Raw genomic sequence first — 17,882 nt, forward strand, 5'->3', positions numbered from 1 at the left:
GCGCACGGCTGTAGGGGAGCTATGACGAGATGTCTTCTGCCTCATGGTGTGATCCCCCTCCCAAAGAAACGCACCCAAGACTCTCATCCCAGTTAAATAAGGTACTTCTCCCATTCATATCGCGGCTGCTGCTTTTTTTTTTTTGACTGAGGAGCTGCCTACAGACAAGAGCCCAAGGACAGACACATCTGAAGACTCAATAATTCTGTTACACACACCAGAATGCTGTGATACCGGGCTCAGCTTCCTCTGCTGACAGGTTGTGGTGAAAGTCGACGTTGCCTCATGAACGTACATGTGTGGTGTTCCTCTGCACATACAGGACTGCGACGTCTGCGCTAAACACTGTGGTGTCTAAGCAAAAAGTTCTGCCACGATGAACTGAGGTGAGAACATTTTAATTTTGTGTAGACATTCTTAGACGACACATACAGCCTTAAGTAAATGTTAGTCGTTGCCTAATATACAAACCATACCTACAAAATAGACAATACAGCATGAACTAATTAGTGCACTGTAGTATTGATGATAAAATTTACATTTGCACACTGCTAAGTTGACATTAGTGCACCAGTAGTTTGTTGTGCACCAAAGCTCTAGATAATATCATGTAAATATACTGCAAACTAAGCAAAAGATGATGAGCACTTACTTAGTGTGAACAACAGCACATACTGTAAGTTATACGTGTTAATGTTAAAAATAATAATCATTTTGCAAGTATCAAACATTGCATCATGAGTGTAGTGTGAAGAAGGCACCAATTTAAGAGACTGCACCAATCAATTAAAACTGCTTTCTGAATGGAGGCTGGCAGGGTGGAGGCAACAGTTGTTTATAGGCCTCATGCTTTGTTTCAGTCTCCCCCTTGTGAAAGCACAGACTATGAGAACAAAACCAAAGTATTGTATCTGAATAAAGATGACAAAGAACAATAGGAGCCTCTGTACAGACAAGGCTGAGAAAAATGTGAGAGGAGGTTTTAGGGAGGGGTTAAGGAGTGGGAAATGACAGGGAAGGGTGCATGCATGCGCAAACTGGTCAAATTAACACAAAACGCAGCTCAACAAAAGGGCCAGGGTCAACTCATGACCATTTAGCAAGAGGGAAATGACTGTTGCATGACAAAACCATGAATTATTTGAGATACATTTGGTGAGGATTGTTCTGTTCAGCTAAATATCTTTCAAATGTTTGTTTTTTCTAACAAGCCTTTCGAACAGGCAACAGTTATGGCTTCAAACAGAACAAATACAGCATTCCCAAAAAAACTGAAAGGTGACATTAGATTCATTAATGCCGCCCTAATCAATATCTTTATCTGAACAATGGATCAAATGACTGTGTACGGTAACAGATGCCATGTGTAATGACGAATGGGAAGTTTCACTTCATCTTAACAGCATTCTAACATATCGTAGCTCACTGCTTTGGCCTTTTGGTCCACAGCTTTACTTGATGGAAGTTTCTACTTACTTAAATGGAAGATTAAGATTTGTTATGCAAATGATGGTTAATTCTAAGATATTAATTTCAAACTTAAAGGACCAGTGTGTAAGATTTAGGGGGATCTATGGGCAAGATGTAAACTATGTTTTCATGTGTATAATCACCTGAAACAAAGTCTCACAGTTCCACAGAGCCCACCGTTTTGCACCGCCATGTTCTACAGTAGCCCAGAATGGACAAACACTGGCTCATGAGAACGCCTTTTGTATTTGTCACAAGTTTTGCAATAGTTTCTCTCCTACATCCTTGGAAGGGGAGGGATATTCATTTGGTTGCAATCTCCAAATTTACCACTAGATGCCACTAAATACTACACACTGGACCTTAAAAGGCTGTCCTTTTTTATGGGTGAGGACAAACAGACACCTCACCAATTATGTACACTTCCCCCAAACAGGTGCCAATGAAAACAAGAGAGTAGTTTGTATTTGTTTTGTATTGTAAATGATGGCAATAACCACAGTTTTATTTTATTTTATGCAGATAGAATATGGCCTACTGACAACAACATGGGGTCACAGGACAGAAGAAGAATGTGGAAAAGAAGTGGGAATCATACACACTGGTTTATTCTTGCTTATCTTCTCCTCCTGGCTGTACCATGCATGGGCTTCCTCCCAGACTTTTGGTCTCGAGTGTTAACGTTGTCCTGGGACTCGCACACACACCAGTACATCACAGAGCAATCTATTCTCAATGTCACGCTGGAGACTCTGAGGGACACCAAAAAACACCAAAGACACCATGCAGAGGAACAGGTGAGCCAGTGTCTGCAGACAGGATATTTTTTCATATTACATGGTGATACTCAAGCTCAGAACCACATCGCATTTCAACGATGCTAAAGATCAGCCTGTATCCCTCCCAGACCAGACTCGGCCGCGGCTTCTGGAGAGCCGTGGGTGAGGTGGTGAAGTCCAATGCAGCCATGGACTTCCTGAGCTCCACCAGGTCTGACCCGGTGTACCACTTTGATTCAGAGCGCGTGGACAGCGCTATGGCGATGTTACGGCAGTTCTGGGCTCAGACTCTGCTCTCAGTTCGGGCCAAAGAGTACCAAAGTGCTCGTCACAGCTTGGGCCAACTGTTTCACTCCTTGCAGGTACACAGTCACGCTGTAAGACACAGACAACAAACGCTAAATGTGATACAACCATGGCGATAACTGCTAAATTTAAAAATAGAAGGATTAGCGGGACTGAAAATAATGCTTTTTCTTTCAAACCTCTGTAATGCCAGGACTTCTACAGCCACAGTAACTGGGTTGAACTGGGCCAGCGCTCCATTTACCTCCACCTGCTGCAGCCAGAGGAGCCTGCCATCCCTGTGGCTGAAGGTAATTCACATCTTCACATCTGGGATTATACAACTGCCCACTTTATCACATCAAAACATGATCCTACAGACTGGCAACAGAGTCAGTATGGTCAGTTATCAAGTTACAGCAAAATTATACCATGATGATACAACCTTTTATAGAATCTCTTAAAAAAAAACTGGTCAATAAGGTTTCACTTTTGCATGAATGAAGCGAAAATGACTTGATTTCAACACAGATGGGGTTTTCCAGTTGGGTTCCTTAAAGGCAAAACTTGCATTCTGCCCCAGATGAAAATATAAAATAATGAAATTTGATAGTAGCAAGAATTTGGGGATTTCTTCATCAGTTGCTGCACATAAGTTTATAATGTGCCAACTTTTTCTTTCTACATTCTCTGCTTCTTGACAGGTACTTTTTACTGTGGTGTAGTCCAGGCATTTTAATCTATTGCAGTATATATATATATATATATATATATCCCAGCTATCAAAATCAACACAGAAGACTGCCTTGACAACTGTCACGTTTTATTTTTCATCTGAATGCTTGTTAAAGTGATGCATTTGTCACTATTCATTTTCTGGCAAAGGGAATGTGGACCAAAATGCAGACACACAGGCAAGGCAGGTCAACTTAAAGCTAAGATAACAAGATGAAAGGTCAGTGGTTCATCAGTTAAAAGACAGAACAGGTAAACTAAGGTCAAAGCACTGTCCATGCTAATTATTAACAGCAGCTGCGGTACTAGAAGTAGTAGTAGCAGTAGTAGTGGTGGTAGCAGTAGTAGTAGTATTAAAACATATGGAAGGGGTCAGACGGAATAAGCAGCAGTCTGACTGGTTTTACAACCACATGTAGCAACATAGACATTCTGCCAAGTAAACTGTGGAATCTCTGACAATATATACACTGTGGCTGTTCATGGCCATAGGTGTGCAGGCAGGTGGCTGAAAGACAGAGGCCTGAAAACACTGAAGGCAGCTAAGAGAAACAAGAGGCAGATCCTGAAAAGATCGACACTTGTTGCCAAAACTGGTAGCAATATTCCCTTTTGAATAAATTAGCAGTATGACCTTAAATAAATTACTTCAAAATACCGGATTAACAGGAAAAATACAGCGTGATGCTTCAGAGGCTCACAACAAGTTGTCTGACATTTCAAACAAAAATGGCAAACAGTCTTTAGTTCCAGCTTCTCAAACGTGGTGATTGGCTGTTTTTCTTTGACATATATAACAGTAAATTGAAAATCAAATGGTTTTGGACTGTTAGTCAGACAAAATAAGGAAATGTACATTACTGTGTCCTATTATTTCATATACTAAACAATTAAGTTTCCCTGGTACGGCAGCTTGTCAGCAGACTGCTGACACAATGCCAGAATGATGGTCATCAAGCTTGAATACACTTACGCCTTCATCTCATGTGCTCCCTGCTGCCTTTCTGTTCACAGAGGGCACTCCCACCTGTATGGAATGCTTCAGCCGTACCTGTCGAGGCAACCTACTGCCAAGACTGACAAACACACAGCAAGACTCCCGCCTGCTCACCACTGGCTACTTCAGCACCTCACCTCCAAAACCCGAGGGTACGTCAGTGAGCCTGCAGCCGCCAACAGCTGCAGTACTCAGCAAATAAAGCTCTAAAGATTCTGACTTTTTCTTTTTAGGCAAATGTAGTCATGGGGGTATTCTGGATAGTAGCCGCAATATGGGGGCCAAAGGGGGCATCAACAAGGACAGCACCTCACCTTTCTTCTCCCCTCACCATTACCTCCATGTGGAAGCAGCCACTTTGGCTACTGAGGCCACCCTGAGTGTACTGCGAGACCTCAGGGACACTGTGGGCCACAAAACCTTCCTCAGGTAGGTTTTGAAGAGTGAGTTACAGGAAGTTGCTGCATTTCCCAGAGGAGAGCACACAGTAGGCCCATGCTAATTGGTTAATATGTTGACTTCAACTCAGGAGCTGCTCAATTAAATGACATAAGTGCATGTCTTATTTCCTCCTAAACCTCCATCAACAGGCTCTTCAGCGTGAAGCAGGTCCCTGCATTGGTGTTTGTCATGGACACCACAGGCAGCATGTTTGAGGAGATCACTGCCGCTCGCCTCCGCGCCCACTCCATCATCCAGAGCCGAGCCAGCAGCCCTGGGCAGCCTGGCATCTATCTGCTTGTGCCCTTCCATGACCCAGGTGAGGGTGCACATATATGTCACAGTCAGGAATGAAAACAGTATGGAGGCACAGAGGTTGACAGATCCTTTCTAAGAGCTATGCTAAATCCACGCTGTCTCTAGATCACTTTTGAAACACTCCCCTTTCTTGACTTGCTAATAACTGTCATATGGTCTGACTTCTAACTAAAATGGGTAGAAGTGTGTGGATGACACAGTACACTATGTATATTGCATCTTGTAGTGAAGCGCATTGTGGCTCCAGAGGGAGCTGTGCAAAATTTGACAAGACTGGCTAGAGGCCCAAGGCTACATTAGCCGCTACTAACATAACACACCTAAGTCTCGGACCAAACTGCCGGCATTCAAGCATTGTGGGTAAAGTAGGTGCCAGGTTTTGAAGAAGAAGAATGTCTGGGGTGTTTCAGGCTTTATATATTCTGATATACAGCAGCAGCATATCAGCGCCATTGATTTTGGGATGGAATCATCAACATCACTGGTGGTTTGGGTTGCCATGCAGTGTATCTTAAAGGAATCGTTTAACAATAGAAATACGCTTGCCTGGCTCTGTCCAAAGGTAACAAAAATCACAGTATCACTCTGCAAAATGAAATAATCAACTGGTACATATCACATAAAACCACAGTTTGTAGTTTTTACGTTTTTGTACAGAATAAACAAATGAGATGTGTTGGCTAGTGAGCTTTAGAGGTGCTGGTCGGCAGATTCTGTTACCTTTGCACAGAGCCAGGCTAGCTGTTTCCCCTTGTTTCCAGTCTTTATGCTAAGCTAAGCCACCAACTGACTGCAGCTACCCTAAAGACAGTGTGTTGATCTTCTCATAGATAGATAGATAGATAGATAGATAGATACTTTATTTATCTCCAAGGAGAAATTTGCAAGCATCTAACACTCTTTGCATTCACCAAAATGTTGAATTATTCCTTTAAATATTTTGTAAGGCCCGCTGAATTTTGTCAGGCAATTGAATTAAAAGTCAAAGTTCCATGATAGATCTGCTGTTATTTCTGCTCAAACGGCCATCAACTGTTTCTCACCATCTAACACTTCTATCGACTGTCCTCTGCAGAGGTGGGGCCAGTGCATGAGACAGATGACCCAAATGAGTTTATGCAGCATATGGAGAACCTGATGGCGCTGGGAGGAGGAGACGAGCCAGAAATGTGCTTCTCTGCCATTCAGGTAAAGTTGCGTGCTGAAAGTGAAGAGATCAGGTCGGTGCATCAGCGGATGAGAATTACAGCCATATGTGGCAGCTCATTTTTCACGTTGTCGCATGTTTCCAGCTGGCACTCACTCACAGTCCACCGCTGTCAGACATCTTTGTATTCACTGATGCTTCCCCTAAAGACGCCCACCTGTTTGATGCGGTGAAGGCTCTCGCACTTGAGAAACAGAGCAAGGTAGGCTTTAATTTTTAAAATATTTTTTCCAGCTGCAATTTATGAATCTGCACCTCGTGGTAAAATGATCAGCAGACAGGAAGGCTGTGGTAATGACGTCATCTAAAGACAACTCTGAAGCTGCTCTGAAGACAGTGATTTTAATGGGATATTTTCTGATTCTCTGGAGGATTATATAAAACACATTTGAATGTAACATCAACATAGCAGGTGTCTTTCAGCTCGACCATTGGTCCTGTTATGGGCTGATCTTCCTACAGGTGACGTTTCTCCTAACTGAAGACCCCAACTACACAACAGAGAGCAGAGGGAGGAGGAGGAGAAGGACGAGGAGTAGGGAGGAGCTGTCCCCTGATCGTTTCTCTCTCTACTCTTCCCTGTCCACCTTGTCAGGGGGACTGACAATATTCACCACCAACTCTGACATCCATGATGTCTCTACCATAGTGGACGACAACACAGCCGCTGACAAGGTATGGCAGCAAGATCCCTTGCTCCTCTTGCAACCCATTGTGGGGGTACCAGCAACCTGCTGGTTTTTAACTGTATTAACTTTTTGGCCACTTGGGGGCAGTGGAAACAAGACAAAAACATTTTACCGCCTTATGAAGTTGGTACAGCAAACAAATCGGCTAACCTCAGTGTTGGGCAGGTAGTGAGAGTGAGATTCCAGCTTTCTGCTACAGCTGCTGATGAGGATGATGCGACCGCAGAGAGAGAACCAACGCAGTGAAGTGTTTTTGGCTGTAAAACCAAAATCACAAGCTGGAAAAAAAAAAAAACTAAAGTGATCTGTAAAGCTGAGAGGAGCTGCAGGGTTTGGTAATAATTATCTGAGTTCTTCATTGTGTGATCCATGACACTTCAGAACACTCTGAAGTTGACACGTCCATTTATTGTTCAGATATGCCGAGCACATTTTCTCTCCTTCCTGCCCAGGTGACCCTCCTCCATGTGCAAAGTGACCAAGAGTTGATGTCCTCCCATTCCTTCAGAGTCGACAGCTCAGTCAAAAATGTCACACTACACGTCACTGGCAACCTGATAGAGTGTACCCTTACCAGTCCATCAGGTAGCTGAACTGTAGGGCTGACATTAGGTAGTCATAAGCTGTATGTGTATTAGCTGTTGATGGAAGTTAAAGCCTGGCAGCCATAGTTTGTTTGTTTGTTTTATTTTGGGAACTACAGTATGTGAACTGCACTTTGCGCTTTCTCATTACCACTACTCTTCTTTGCATGCCATAGTAAGATAAAGCAAACCGAGTTGTTCATCTTCCTCTCCTTTCTAGACCAAAGCCAGTCTCTGTTGAGTGAACAGGGCCCTCTGGCAGAGTTGGAGCACTTCGTGGGTCTGTACCGCATCAGCCTGCTCTCTCCTGTACAGCCAGGCCAGTGGAAACTCCAAGCCAAGCGTGACGGAAACCTCACATTCAATGTAATAGGTACAAGAAAAAAAAAGCTGTTAGACATTGAGCAAATCTAGTAACAGATAATTACCAGTTCATTTGCTGTTATGTCGCTGCAAGACTGGTCCTTTGATCTCCACCCTCAGGTGACAGCAGCGTGGATTTCCTGTATTACTTTGCCACTGTAACCAATGAGACACATCCAGGTCTGGCCAGGGTGGAGGGTAGTCCAGTAGCAGGTGAGGGATTGTGTTTTTTTGGTTTTTTACCTAGTATGATTAATGATGTGTCAGCCTCACAACCAGGAATTTGCCTGCCATTAGTAAAACGGCCTCGTTCCTGCTGTCATTCCCCAGGTGTCCCTGCCTTTCTGGTGCTGGCTGTGACAGGTCTGGCTCCAGATGAGGAAGCGTCTTTCAGTCACGTGATGCTGCTGGGAGCTGATGGCCAGAGCCTCCAGCAGGTGAAGCTGAACTCCTCCTCGTCTTCATCGTCCTCCTCTGTGGAGGAGCTGGTAGGACGGGTGGACTCCGTTCCAAGAGTCCCGTTCTGTGTTCGACTGACAGGCCGAGACAGCAGAGGAAACAAGCTGGAGAGGGTTTCCACAGAGATGGTTCAGCCCACTCACGTTCAGATACAGGTAATCGTAAAGCTAAACAAGACATGTGCTGCCTTCTGAAATGCTTGACATAATTTAAAATCGACTATTACTGGTAATAAATTGTTCAATTCAGCTTCTCAGTTGTTAAATATGCTTTATGGATGTTTATTTCTCAAACATTATACTTTTTCTGTCAAATGAGTTCAGTGTTCTTAAGTGATTTACCATAAATTTAATTAGAATTATAGTTATTAGTATTCTTATTTTTATGGAAAAAATGGAAAATTGTATAAAATTTACATTTTATACAAAGGACTATATAAACAAAAATATATTAAAAAATATATATTGCCACAAAGAACTATAAGAAATATTGCCATAAAAATATACTACCAAATATTCTATAGAAAATCACAGCTTTTACACAAATTGCACATGGTGGGTACGTAAGTACAGCATTTACACTATTGCACAGTAATAAATATATATATGTGTCACAATAAAATACCAGTATGTATTGAAAGGTAGAGTACTCAATGAGAGTGAAAAAAGTAATACTACACAAGGTAATTGGTGCATGATAAGTCACACATCAGTGCAAAGACAGTCTGAATATGGACCAGTGCTACATTAAGCTACGCTGGAGCTGAACACAGCTGCTGGAATGAAGGACCTGTGGTAGCGCTCCTTCCAACAGGGTGGATGCAGCAGTCTGTTCCTGAAGGAGCTGCTGAGGGCCCCCACTGTGTCATGCAGGGGGTGGGAGGAGTTGTCAATGATAGATGTCAGCCTTTCTGACATCCTCCTCTCACCTACATCCTCAGTGGTGTCCAGAGGGCAGTCCAGGACAGAGCCAGCTCTCCTGACCAGTTTGTTCAGTCTCTTTCAGTCCCTCTCAGAGCGTCCACGGCCCCAGCAGACCACTGCGTAGAAGATTGCAGATGCAACCACAGAGTCATAAGTTTGTGTGTCTCTGCTCAGGTGTCGACTGTCCCCCGCCTGGTACCTGGTCACAGCACAATGGTGGGCTTTGACATCCTGAACCATGGCCCGGCCCGACTCTTCAGTCTGTCAGCTGATGATGACTGTGGTTATCTTCAGAAGAGAGGACCTCACAGGTAGAGAGAATAAAAAAGTGCAAATCTTGCTCACTCACTCCTACCTACTGTACTGAGTGTTATTTGAATTTGAAGCTTCTATTGAGGTGTCTGAATGATGCTTTGATGTCTGTCATATATTATGATGCCATAATTTGAAATCCTTAAAGTCTTCAGTTTGAATAAAGTGATTCATTGGATTAAATGAGTTAGCCTTTATTATTATTATTAAATCAACTGTCTTTAATATAGCTTCAGTTTCATTAATATAAATACATGGAGCATTCATTCACTAAAGTGCTCCTGAAAACTGGATCACACAAGTAACAAACAAACCTACACAGTCACCACTGGATTCAGTATAATAATAATAATAATAGTGCAGCCTTATCTTTAGCTGCAGCTGTGCAGAAACACAGATTGAATACACAAAAAAATCATTCAAATGTTCATTTAGAATTCATACGTCAGCATTATGAATGAAAACTTTAAGCTATTTGGTACAGTCCTACTCCCATCTTACTGTTTCATGTCTTAAATGTCCTCACTTTGCAGTCATTTGATTGTGATGTGAGAAGAGAACATTCCTTACGTCTTCTCCCCCTCTTTCTCTCCCTCAGGTTCCATGTTGCAGAGCATGGATCTTTCCGTGGTCAGGTGGACCTCCACACTCCTGCCACAGCTCGGACAGGAGCCACTGTCACCCTTACGCTCACTGTGCGTGCTCTTGACTCTCCAGACTCAAATTATGCAGTGGCCTACTTGACGGTGGTCCCCCCGGTGAGCATCAACTGAACCTAACGTCTCCTGTGCTGTTTTTGTATGTACAGACTATTAATTCAGCTTTCTGGGTATGGTACTGACACCACTTTCTCTCTCTCTTGCAGGATCCTGACACGTCCCCACCGTCCTGCTCCACTGCACGAGTACAGTCCACCTGTTCTTCCATTTGCAATGAGTCCAGCTGGAGTGTGTCTCTGGTAGTGTCAGACAGGGGGCGCTCTGGTCTCGCTGCCCTCCACCTACAAAAGGGTGAAGGTGTTCTAACTTTATTCCATAGCCCCCCACCCACAGAAGACAGCCTGGTTAAGGCCCAGCCCAGCAGTGACCAACAACAGGCCCACAGGGACGAGACAGCCAGTGAAGGCCACCACCATCACCATCACCATCACCACCCCAAAGCCAGATTAGAGAAAGGGGACCCCCCTTTGAATGTATCTGAATGGGTCATGGGCTCATCTCAGCCACTGTGGGTGAGGTACACGTCCAGCTGCTGCTCTGCTCAGGCAGAGCTGCTGGTGTGGGACACAGCTGGAAACATGAAGCGCTGCCATCTAACATCTGGCCAGCAAAGGCAGCTAAGTGACAGGAGTACAGAAACCAGTGGTGCTGGACGGATCACACTCACAACAGGCATCTTCTTATCAACATGGGGTCTGCTGTGGTCTTCTCTGCTATAGGTCAACGTGATTACAAATGTTTTGCAGGTCAAACAAATTTATGTGTTGATCACTGGATTCCAGCAGCCCTAGAGTTGCACAAAAAGGAACAAAAAAAAAAAAAGAATTCTTCTATTTTGGAAGACAGTGACTGAAAAACCAAATGCAGCATGAAATAAATGCACTTCATGCAAAGAAACATGTCTTTCTGAAATGCTGGTAATGTGCTTGCTAATGTACTTTTGCGAAGACAGTGCACAGACGGAATAAAGGATGAATCACTTTATCATGTTTTATTTGCCTTTGCAACTTCTGAACTGACATCACACAGAATGCATTACTGCCACAGGGTGAATAATCTGAGCACCCCTTTCTCAGACCTGAAATGGCACAATTCTATTGGAACTAAAGGGAATAAAGTATCCAGCAACGTTGGGAAACCTAGAACTAAAGCTAGAACTAAAGCTAGAACTAAAGCTAGAACTAAACCTAGAACTCCTGAGACAGGTGTGTTACAGTTCAGTTATTGGCAGCTAAGGACAGACACTTTTATACATATATAAGATTATATTATATATTAATTTATCTCATCAAAGGTGTTTGAATGTGTGCACAGACCTCATGTACATTAAAGGCAGGCCTACTATGAGAACATGTAAGGAATAAAGCATTATATATTGAAGTGACACATCTTACACACACCACAAAGACATATTGAGAAACCAACTGGTTCCACTGAGAACTGATTAACTGGTCAAGCTGTTGTTCATTACATGACACAGATTTAGGACTGTATATAGAGGCAGAGAAATCCTGGACACACAACATATTGGTGAAGAGGAAGAACCAGGTTCAGACTGAGCTTTTGAGTATGTTGAATTTTAAATGTGCAGCCAAAAACAAGCAAGCAAAGGTGGAGGAGAGAGGACACTGGGGCAATAAGCTGGAGTTTCTCCTGGCTGTGGCGGGAAATGTCGTCGGCTTGGGCAACGTGTGGAGGTTTCCTTACCTCTGCTACAAAAATGGAGGGGGTAAGAATATATGATGATCTCCTCTTGCTCCCCAAAATCTGTGGTATAGGTATGCATTGTTGTATACTTCACAAATTCAGGTGCATTCCTGGTGCCATATCTGGTATTTGTGGTGACCTGCGGTGTGCCCCTATTCCTGCTGGAGACAAGTATCGGCCAGTACAGCCAGCAGGGCGGCATCACCTGCTGGAGGAAGCTATGCCCGCTGGCAGAAGGTAGAACTTCACTTATGGATGTTCAGTTTTTCACTGTGCATTTTGTAATCACACTAAGATGGAGTGAAGCAGTAAAACATACCTGAAACTGGAGCAAGTACAAAAATTATTTAAGACACATGGCCGTCAGTACAGAACACAACAACCCCTGTGAACCTTATGCCAAGGTAAAAAAGAAAAAAATTAATAATTAAACAAAGGCCATGGTAGATTTTTCAGTTGTCCTACAGAACACTGGAATGAATATGTGAAATACTACTACCGCCTGCGGTTGAGTTGCTGTTTGCTGTGTTTATAATGAATTTGATTTAGCATCAAAATGAATCTGCCACCAGGACACCAGACCAGGGACTTCCTGCAAAGCTACATTCTTTATCATTCAACCTGTGTTTTTCATCAGATAATGATAAGATAACATCTTATGTGAAATACTTTTGACTGAAATGACAAAAAATGACTGATCTGTTGACTAAAACAGTTTTCACTTACTAGAAGTAAACTACAACAGTTCATGTTTTCTTTGACTACGATAAGACTAAATACCCAAACTAAACATTAACAAAATCTTGGCTTTAAAAGAAAAAAAAGTGAGTTTGCAGTTTTATATTTGGACAGTTTCTGTGGCCGAAAGCAATAAGTGGCTTGGATAACGATTAAATGGAGGATGTCAGGTTTCCATAATGTTTGTCTATAACAGAAGTTACCTTATCTGACCTCGCAGGTATCGGCTACGGTGGGCAGGTGATCCTCCTCTACAGCTGTATGACCTACATCATCATCCTGGCCTGGGCTCTGCTCTACCTGATCTTCTCCTTCAGCGCCCAGCTCCCCTGGGCCAGCTGCAACAACTACTGGAACACAGGTAAAATGGATGTGTTAAGGTTGGCTTGTATAACGGAGTAATGACATTTACATGATGTACTAATGTTATGACAGCAGATATCAATTTCAATGGATTCTATGAAAAGACCCTTCCAGTGATTTAGTTTTGCACTGCCATACAGTTAGGGGAAGCAGATTTTAAAATGAAGTCAAAATCAGAGCAACAGAGAAATCCTTACCTTTAGTTCTTAATGTGGGTCAAGTTTCAGAAACTGTTATGTTGTGGGGATTTTAACAGATCCTATGTGCCAAAGCTCAGACAGAGTAGACAGGAGCAAATTAAAGAGTTTAATTTGTTTATATACTGTTTAGTCAGGTGGGTCTTGAGTCACACCTGTGCTCAATCAGAGAGGAGGTGACCTGTCGGCCACGCCCCTGCAGTGATGTCACTCAACTTGTCAGACAGGGGAGAGACAGGCAAGAGGAGGGCAGATCCCCACAGAAACACTGGCTCCTGAGTTCCCCATTACTGGATAAATCATTCGTTAGACTCTGCCTGCCTGACAGCAAAACTATAACTTAAAAGGTGCCTTAAAAATCTGTAAATTATTGTCACTTTTCTTTTCCTGCTGTCCTCAGACAACTGTTTAGACTTTTCATCACAAAATGGCACCAACGAATGGATCAACCAGACTGGCTCCACCTCTGCTGCCACTGAATTCTGGGAGTAAGATTAAAAAACCAAGCCTATAGGTTCTTTTAAATGTGCCATAATTAGTCCTGATGAGTCTCAAATAAATATTTTTTCTCTCTAGAAGACGAGTGCTTGCTATCTCAGGGGGAATTGTGGAGATGGGCGGCATCAGGTGGGAGGTGCTGTTGTGTCTAATCGCCATGTGGATCATCTGCTACTTTTGTATCTGGAAAGGGGTCAAGTCTACAGGAAAGGTAATAATATAAGCCCTGTGGTAAATGTGAGGTAAATGCGATTACAGTGCATTTTCAAGTCCCTGAATGGCCGCCTTTTTCTCCAGGTGGTGTATTTCACTGCTACCTTCCCCTACATGATGTTGCTCATTCTTTTGATCCGTGGTCTCTCTCTTCCTGGGGCTCTACAAGGAGTTTTGTATTATCTTCTGCCTGAACCGTCACGACTCACAGACCCTCAGGTAGGAGCTCAATGATCCATTGTAACTATGTAGAGTTTAGGCGGTGAAGTGTACTCACTGTTGCTTCTTTTGAACAGGTTTGGATGGAGGCCGGGGCTCAGATCTTCTTTTCGTACAGTGTGGGTGTGGGCTCTTTAATTGTGCTGGGCAGCTACAACACCCACAACAACAACTGCTACAAGTAAGCATTTGTCAGTGTGTGACTGGCTGGCATCAACCGGGAGGACAAGAGAAAAAATAATAAAAAATGACCAACCACGTTTTAATGTTTTGCAGAGACTGTCTGTGGCTGTGTTTACTGAACAGTGGCACCAGTGTGGTAGCTGGGTTTGCAGTCTTCTCTGTACTGGGTTTCATGGCTAACGAGCAGGGTGTTCCCATTACACATGTGGCCGAGTCAGGTAGGTAGCCAGGTCAGAAAGACGCAACCTCGTCCTCCTGCACGCAATATTACAGAGCGTCACTACACTCTGCTAGCATGCTGTGGCCCTGCAGAGGAGGCTGCCAATGTGAGGTTAACAATAGCAGGAGGCAAAGAAGAGAAAGTAATTAAGTAGTTCATGTTAAAGTATAGTTAGGGTCACTGTTTGTTTTTGGGGGGTTTGGTGAGTACAATTTTAGTGAGTATGTTGGACTAATTATGTGGATTTGAGAAACAGAAATTCTCAGTGCAAGGTCACTTGCTATACAGTTTCTAGAGAAAGCTGCAAGAAATGTTTAGCTAGTGGACTGTTTCATCTGACATTTTGTAACCACCTCACCATTATACAGAAGAATGAGATGCACTCACAAGCAAGGCCACAACAGTGCTGGAAAATAACTGAGCAGAATCACTCGAAACTGTACTGAGGTACTTTCTGTATTAATTTAATGTTACTTTATACATCTGCTTTATTTTAGAGTAATGTCTAACAACATGTCTAGTTAGTTACTTTACGGATTGAAATTTGACATATGACACCATAATAAACAGATGATAAGCATATAATACGTATAAGTGTTGTTTAGACTAAACCAAAAAAAAACTGCTCAAGGCCCAACAAAGTCTAATTCTGCAATATTTCACAGAAAAAATAATATCATAGAGTCCAAAAGAATTAATACATACCTGTGTATCACAACTTTTTTTTTTCTTCTTTCTTGACCAATTAATCATCTCTTAGTTGGAGCGTATGAAGTACATTGTTGTACTGGTACTTCTACTTCAGTAAAGGATGTGACTACTTCTTACTCCACTGAGTCACGAGGTAAAATGTTTGCTGCCACCTTGAGGACACTTGCAGACAAGACAAGCACAATAACAGTCAGCTACGAGCCAGTGAGAGCAGGCACTGTTGGGTGTCACAGCAGATGCACTGCATGCATCCCCACCCTGGTATGTCGCAAGACACTTGTTTCAAGCACCCTGCAGCACACCCAGACACACCGCTGGGATCTGAGGCTATGAAGTTTGGGTGGGTCTGTCCCGTGGGTCGCAAACTCAGCAGTATAAGTAGTTTTCTGGCTGAGGTGAGAGGTGTAGTTTTGGAGTTTGCATGTTCTCTGGGCATATACAAGTGTGTGTAAAGACTCTTTGATAGATGCACTTGTGCGCAAGCATTCAATGGCAGGCTCTAACTGTGCTTCAGGTAGTCATAGTCTTCACTCTCATCTCCTCTCTACCCAAAAATGTACAGTGCAAACACAATCAGACAGACTCCATACTGTACAAGCATTTGTTCATTACCTGAATCATCAGCAGACACTCTTTAGAAGTTGTTCAGTGCTCAGATTCATAGATCTCATGAGTGTACACGTGTGTATAGTTATACCTGAGCTCCAACAATATAATTATTAGCATAGTCAGGCATTTCTATATATCAAATATTACATTAGTACTTAACTTCACGAAGTTACTGATGTTTAATTAGCTAAACAACAAATGCAGATAGTGGCGAGTCTTGCATCATTGTGATGTTGCTTCCCATGCAGGCCCAGGCTTGGCATTCATTGCATACCCTCAGGCTGTAGCCATGATGCCTGTGCCCCAGCTGTGGTCCATCTGTTTCTTCGCCATGCTCATTCTCTTGGGTCTGGACACACAAGTAAGTACATGACGTACATGAACTCCTTTTGGAAGAGTATCTTTACATTTGGAAATGCACCGATTCTGTCTCGTCCTCTCTCTGTACAGTTTGTTGCAATGGAGGTGGTGATGACATCCATCTCAGATATGTTTCCCACAGCAATGCGCAAGACAGGCCGACGGGAACGTTTGCTCCTCCTCTTCTGCCTCATATGCTTCCTCTCTCAGCTTGTCATGATCACTGAGGTCAGTATTTTATGTACATTTATTTGGCATTAATCCATTATGGCAGTGTACTGTTGGCAAAATGTAACATTTTATATCATGATTTTGTTTTATCATTACAGCAAGACTTATTACAGCACACAAACTGATATGTTGATACTGATACATCCCTGCTGTTGTCTCCAGGGAGGGATGTATGTGTTCCAGTTGTTTGACTACTACGCTTGTAATGGAGCCTGCATCCTCTTTCTCTGTGTGTTTGAAAGCCTGGCAATTGGATGGCTATTTGGTAGGTCTGCTGTTCTCCAGCAATTTAACATTGGACCTAAATCAAATTGTGAGCGTCACAGAGGACAGATTTAAAAAGAAAGACAGAAGACTGAGGAGTGCTGCTAGCCACTAGTAAACTGACCTTTACATGTAAAAGAAATAGTGGTTATTATATAGCGGTCATCTTATCTCCAATAAAGGGGCAGAACGGCTGTGTGGCATCATAAAAGACATGACAGGTGTGTACGCCAACCCGTTCTTTAAGGTCTGCTGGCTTTACCTCACTCCGCTGGTCTCACTGGTGAGTCAGCCTTTCAGTGTTGCAAATATGCCTCATGAATCTTCATGAATCATATGTCCCTGCACTTTACTGTAACCTTTGAATATTTATGCTAAATGACGTCTGTATGCTGAAAAGTCCAGACAACTAATGCATCCATCGTCTTCTTTTCTCAGGGCTCTTTTATTTGTTCTTTAGTTTGGTACCAGCCTCTGACCTTTAATCGCTGGTACGTGTACCCATCCTGGGCATACGTGCTGGGCTGGGTGCTGGCCCTCTCCTCCATCCTGCTTGTGCCTGCATGGGCGCTGTATAAGCTGGGAACTGGCACTGGGAATTTGAGACAGGTAGGACAACTGTGCAACTGACTGTGATAGTTAATTCAGTGTGTAGCGTAAAATGAATTTATTTTCCACAGTCGTCCAACAGATCCATTAATGCAGTTTCACCACTGCAGCAATGCAGCGAACGCAAAGAATGCAACAACAAAACAATGTGATAGAGGTCTGGTTTCACGTCTCAATCACTGAATAGTGAATATTTCTCTAATTTTCTAAGCGCTTCCGTCATCTGAGCCAGCCTGATCTTCACTGCTCGCCGACATAAACTGAGCTGCAGCACGTCTGTGGAGATGATCTGCAACACTTCACCACCGCTTGATGAGAAATGTCACTTGATCCTGAACGCTTTGTCAATTGCTTTTGTGCATCCAACAACTAAGATTAGGCACTGTGCAGGCTGATTAATGGTTTTGTTGAAATTTTGATCACCTTTTTGTTATATCCTAATCACAATCGGACTCCTATTTTGATCTAAAAATTAGTAA

General features: G+C 43.0%; 2 protein-coding genes across 2 annotated transcripts; both read left to right on the plus strand.

Annotated features, from left to right (window-relative positions):
• Positions 1–292: 292 nt before the first annotated feature.
• vwa7 (von Willebrand factor A domain containing 7) lies at positions 293–11,251 on the plus strand. Its single transcript, XM_041941342.1, has 17 exons — positions 293–386; positions 1,993–2,267; positions 2,378–2,611; positions 2,749–2,845; positions 4,284–4,418; positions 4,500–4,695; positions 4,857–5,026; positions 6,101–6,213; positions 6,318–6,434; positions 6,695–6,907; positions 7,374–7,506; positions 7,726–7,878; positions 7,989–8,081; positions 8,199–8,482; positions 9,425–9,561; positions 10,161–10,320; positions 10,428–11,251. The coding sequence occupies exons 2-17, from the start codon at positions 2,019–2,021 to the stop codon at positions 10,998–11,000; spliced, it is 3,057 nt and encodes a 1,018-aa protein (XP_041797276.1). The 5' UTR covers positions 293–386; positions 1,993–2,018; the 3' UTR covers positions 11,001–11,251.
• A 629-nt stretch (positions 11,252–11,880) lies between these two features.
• LOC121609161 (sodium- and chloride-dependent GABA transporter 2-like) lies at positions 11,881–17,662 on the plus strand. Its single transcript, XM_041940725.1, has 14 exons — positions 11,881–12,010; positions 12,091–12,225; positions 12,947–13,087; positions 13,687–13,774; positions 13,863–13,995; positions 14,082–14,216; positions 14,294–14,397; positions 14,493–14,617; positions 16,188–16,300; positions 16,390–16,527; positions 16,693–16,795; positions 16,977–17,077; positions 17,233–17,403; positions 17,615–17,662. Exons 3-14 carry the CDS (start codon positions 12,988–12,990, stop codon positions 17,660–17,662), a joined length of 1,359 nt encoding a protein of 452 aa, XP_041796659.1. The 5' UTR covers positions 11,881–12,010; positions 12,091–12,225; positions 12,947–12,987.
• Positions 17,663–17,882: the final 220 nt, after the last annotated feature.

Source organism: Chelmon rostratus, chromosome 7 (genome assembly GCF_017976325.1).
Source record: "Chelmon rostratus isolate fCheRos1 chromosome 7, fCheRos1.pri, whole genome shotgun sequence".
NCBI lineage: Eukaryota > Metazoa > Chordata > Actinopteri > Chaetodontiformes > Chaetodontidae > Chelmon > Chelmon rostratus.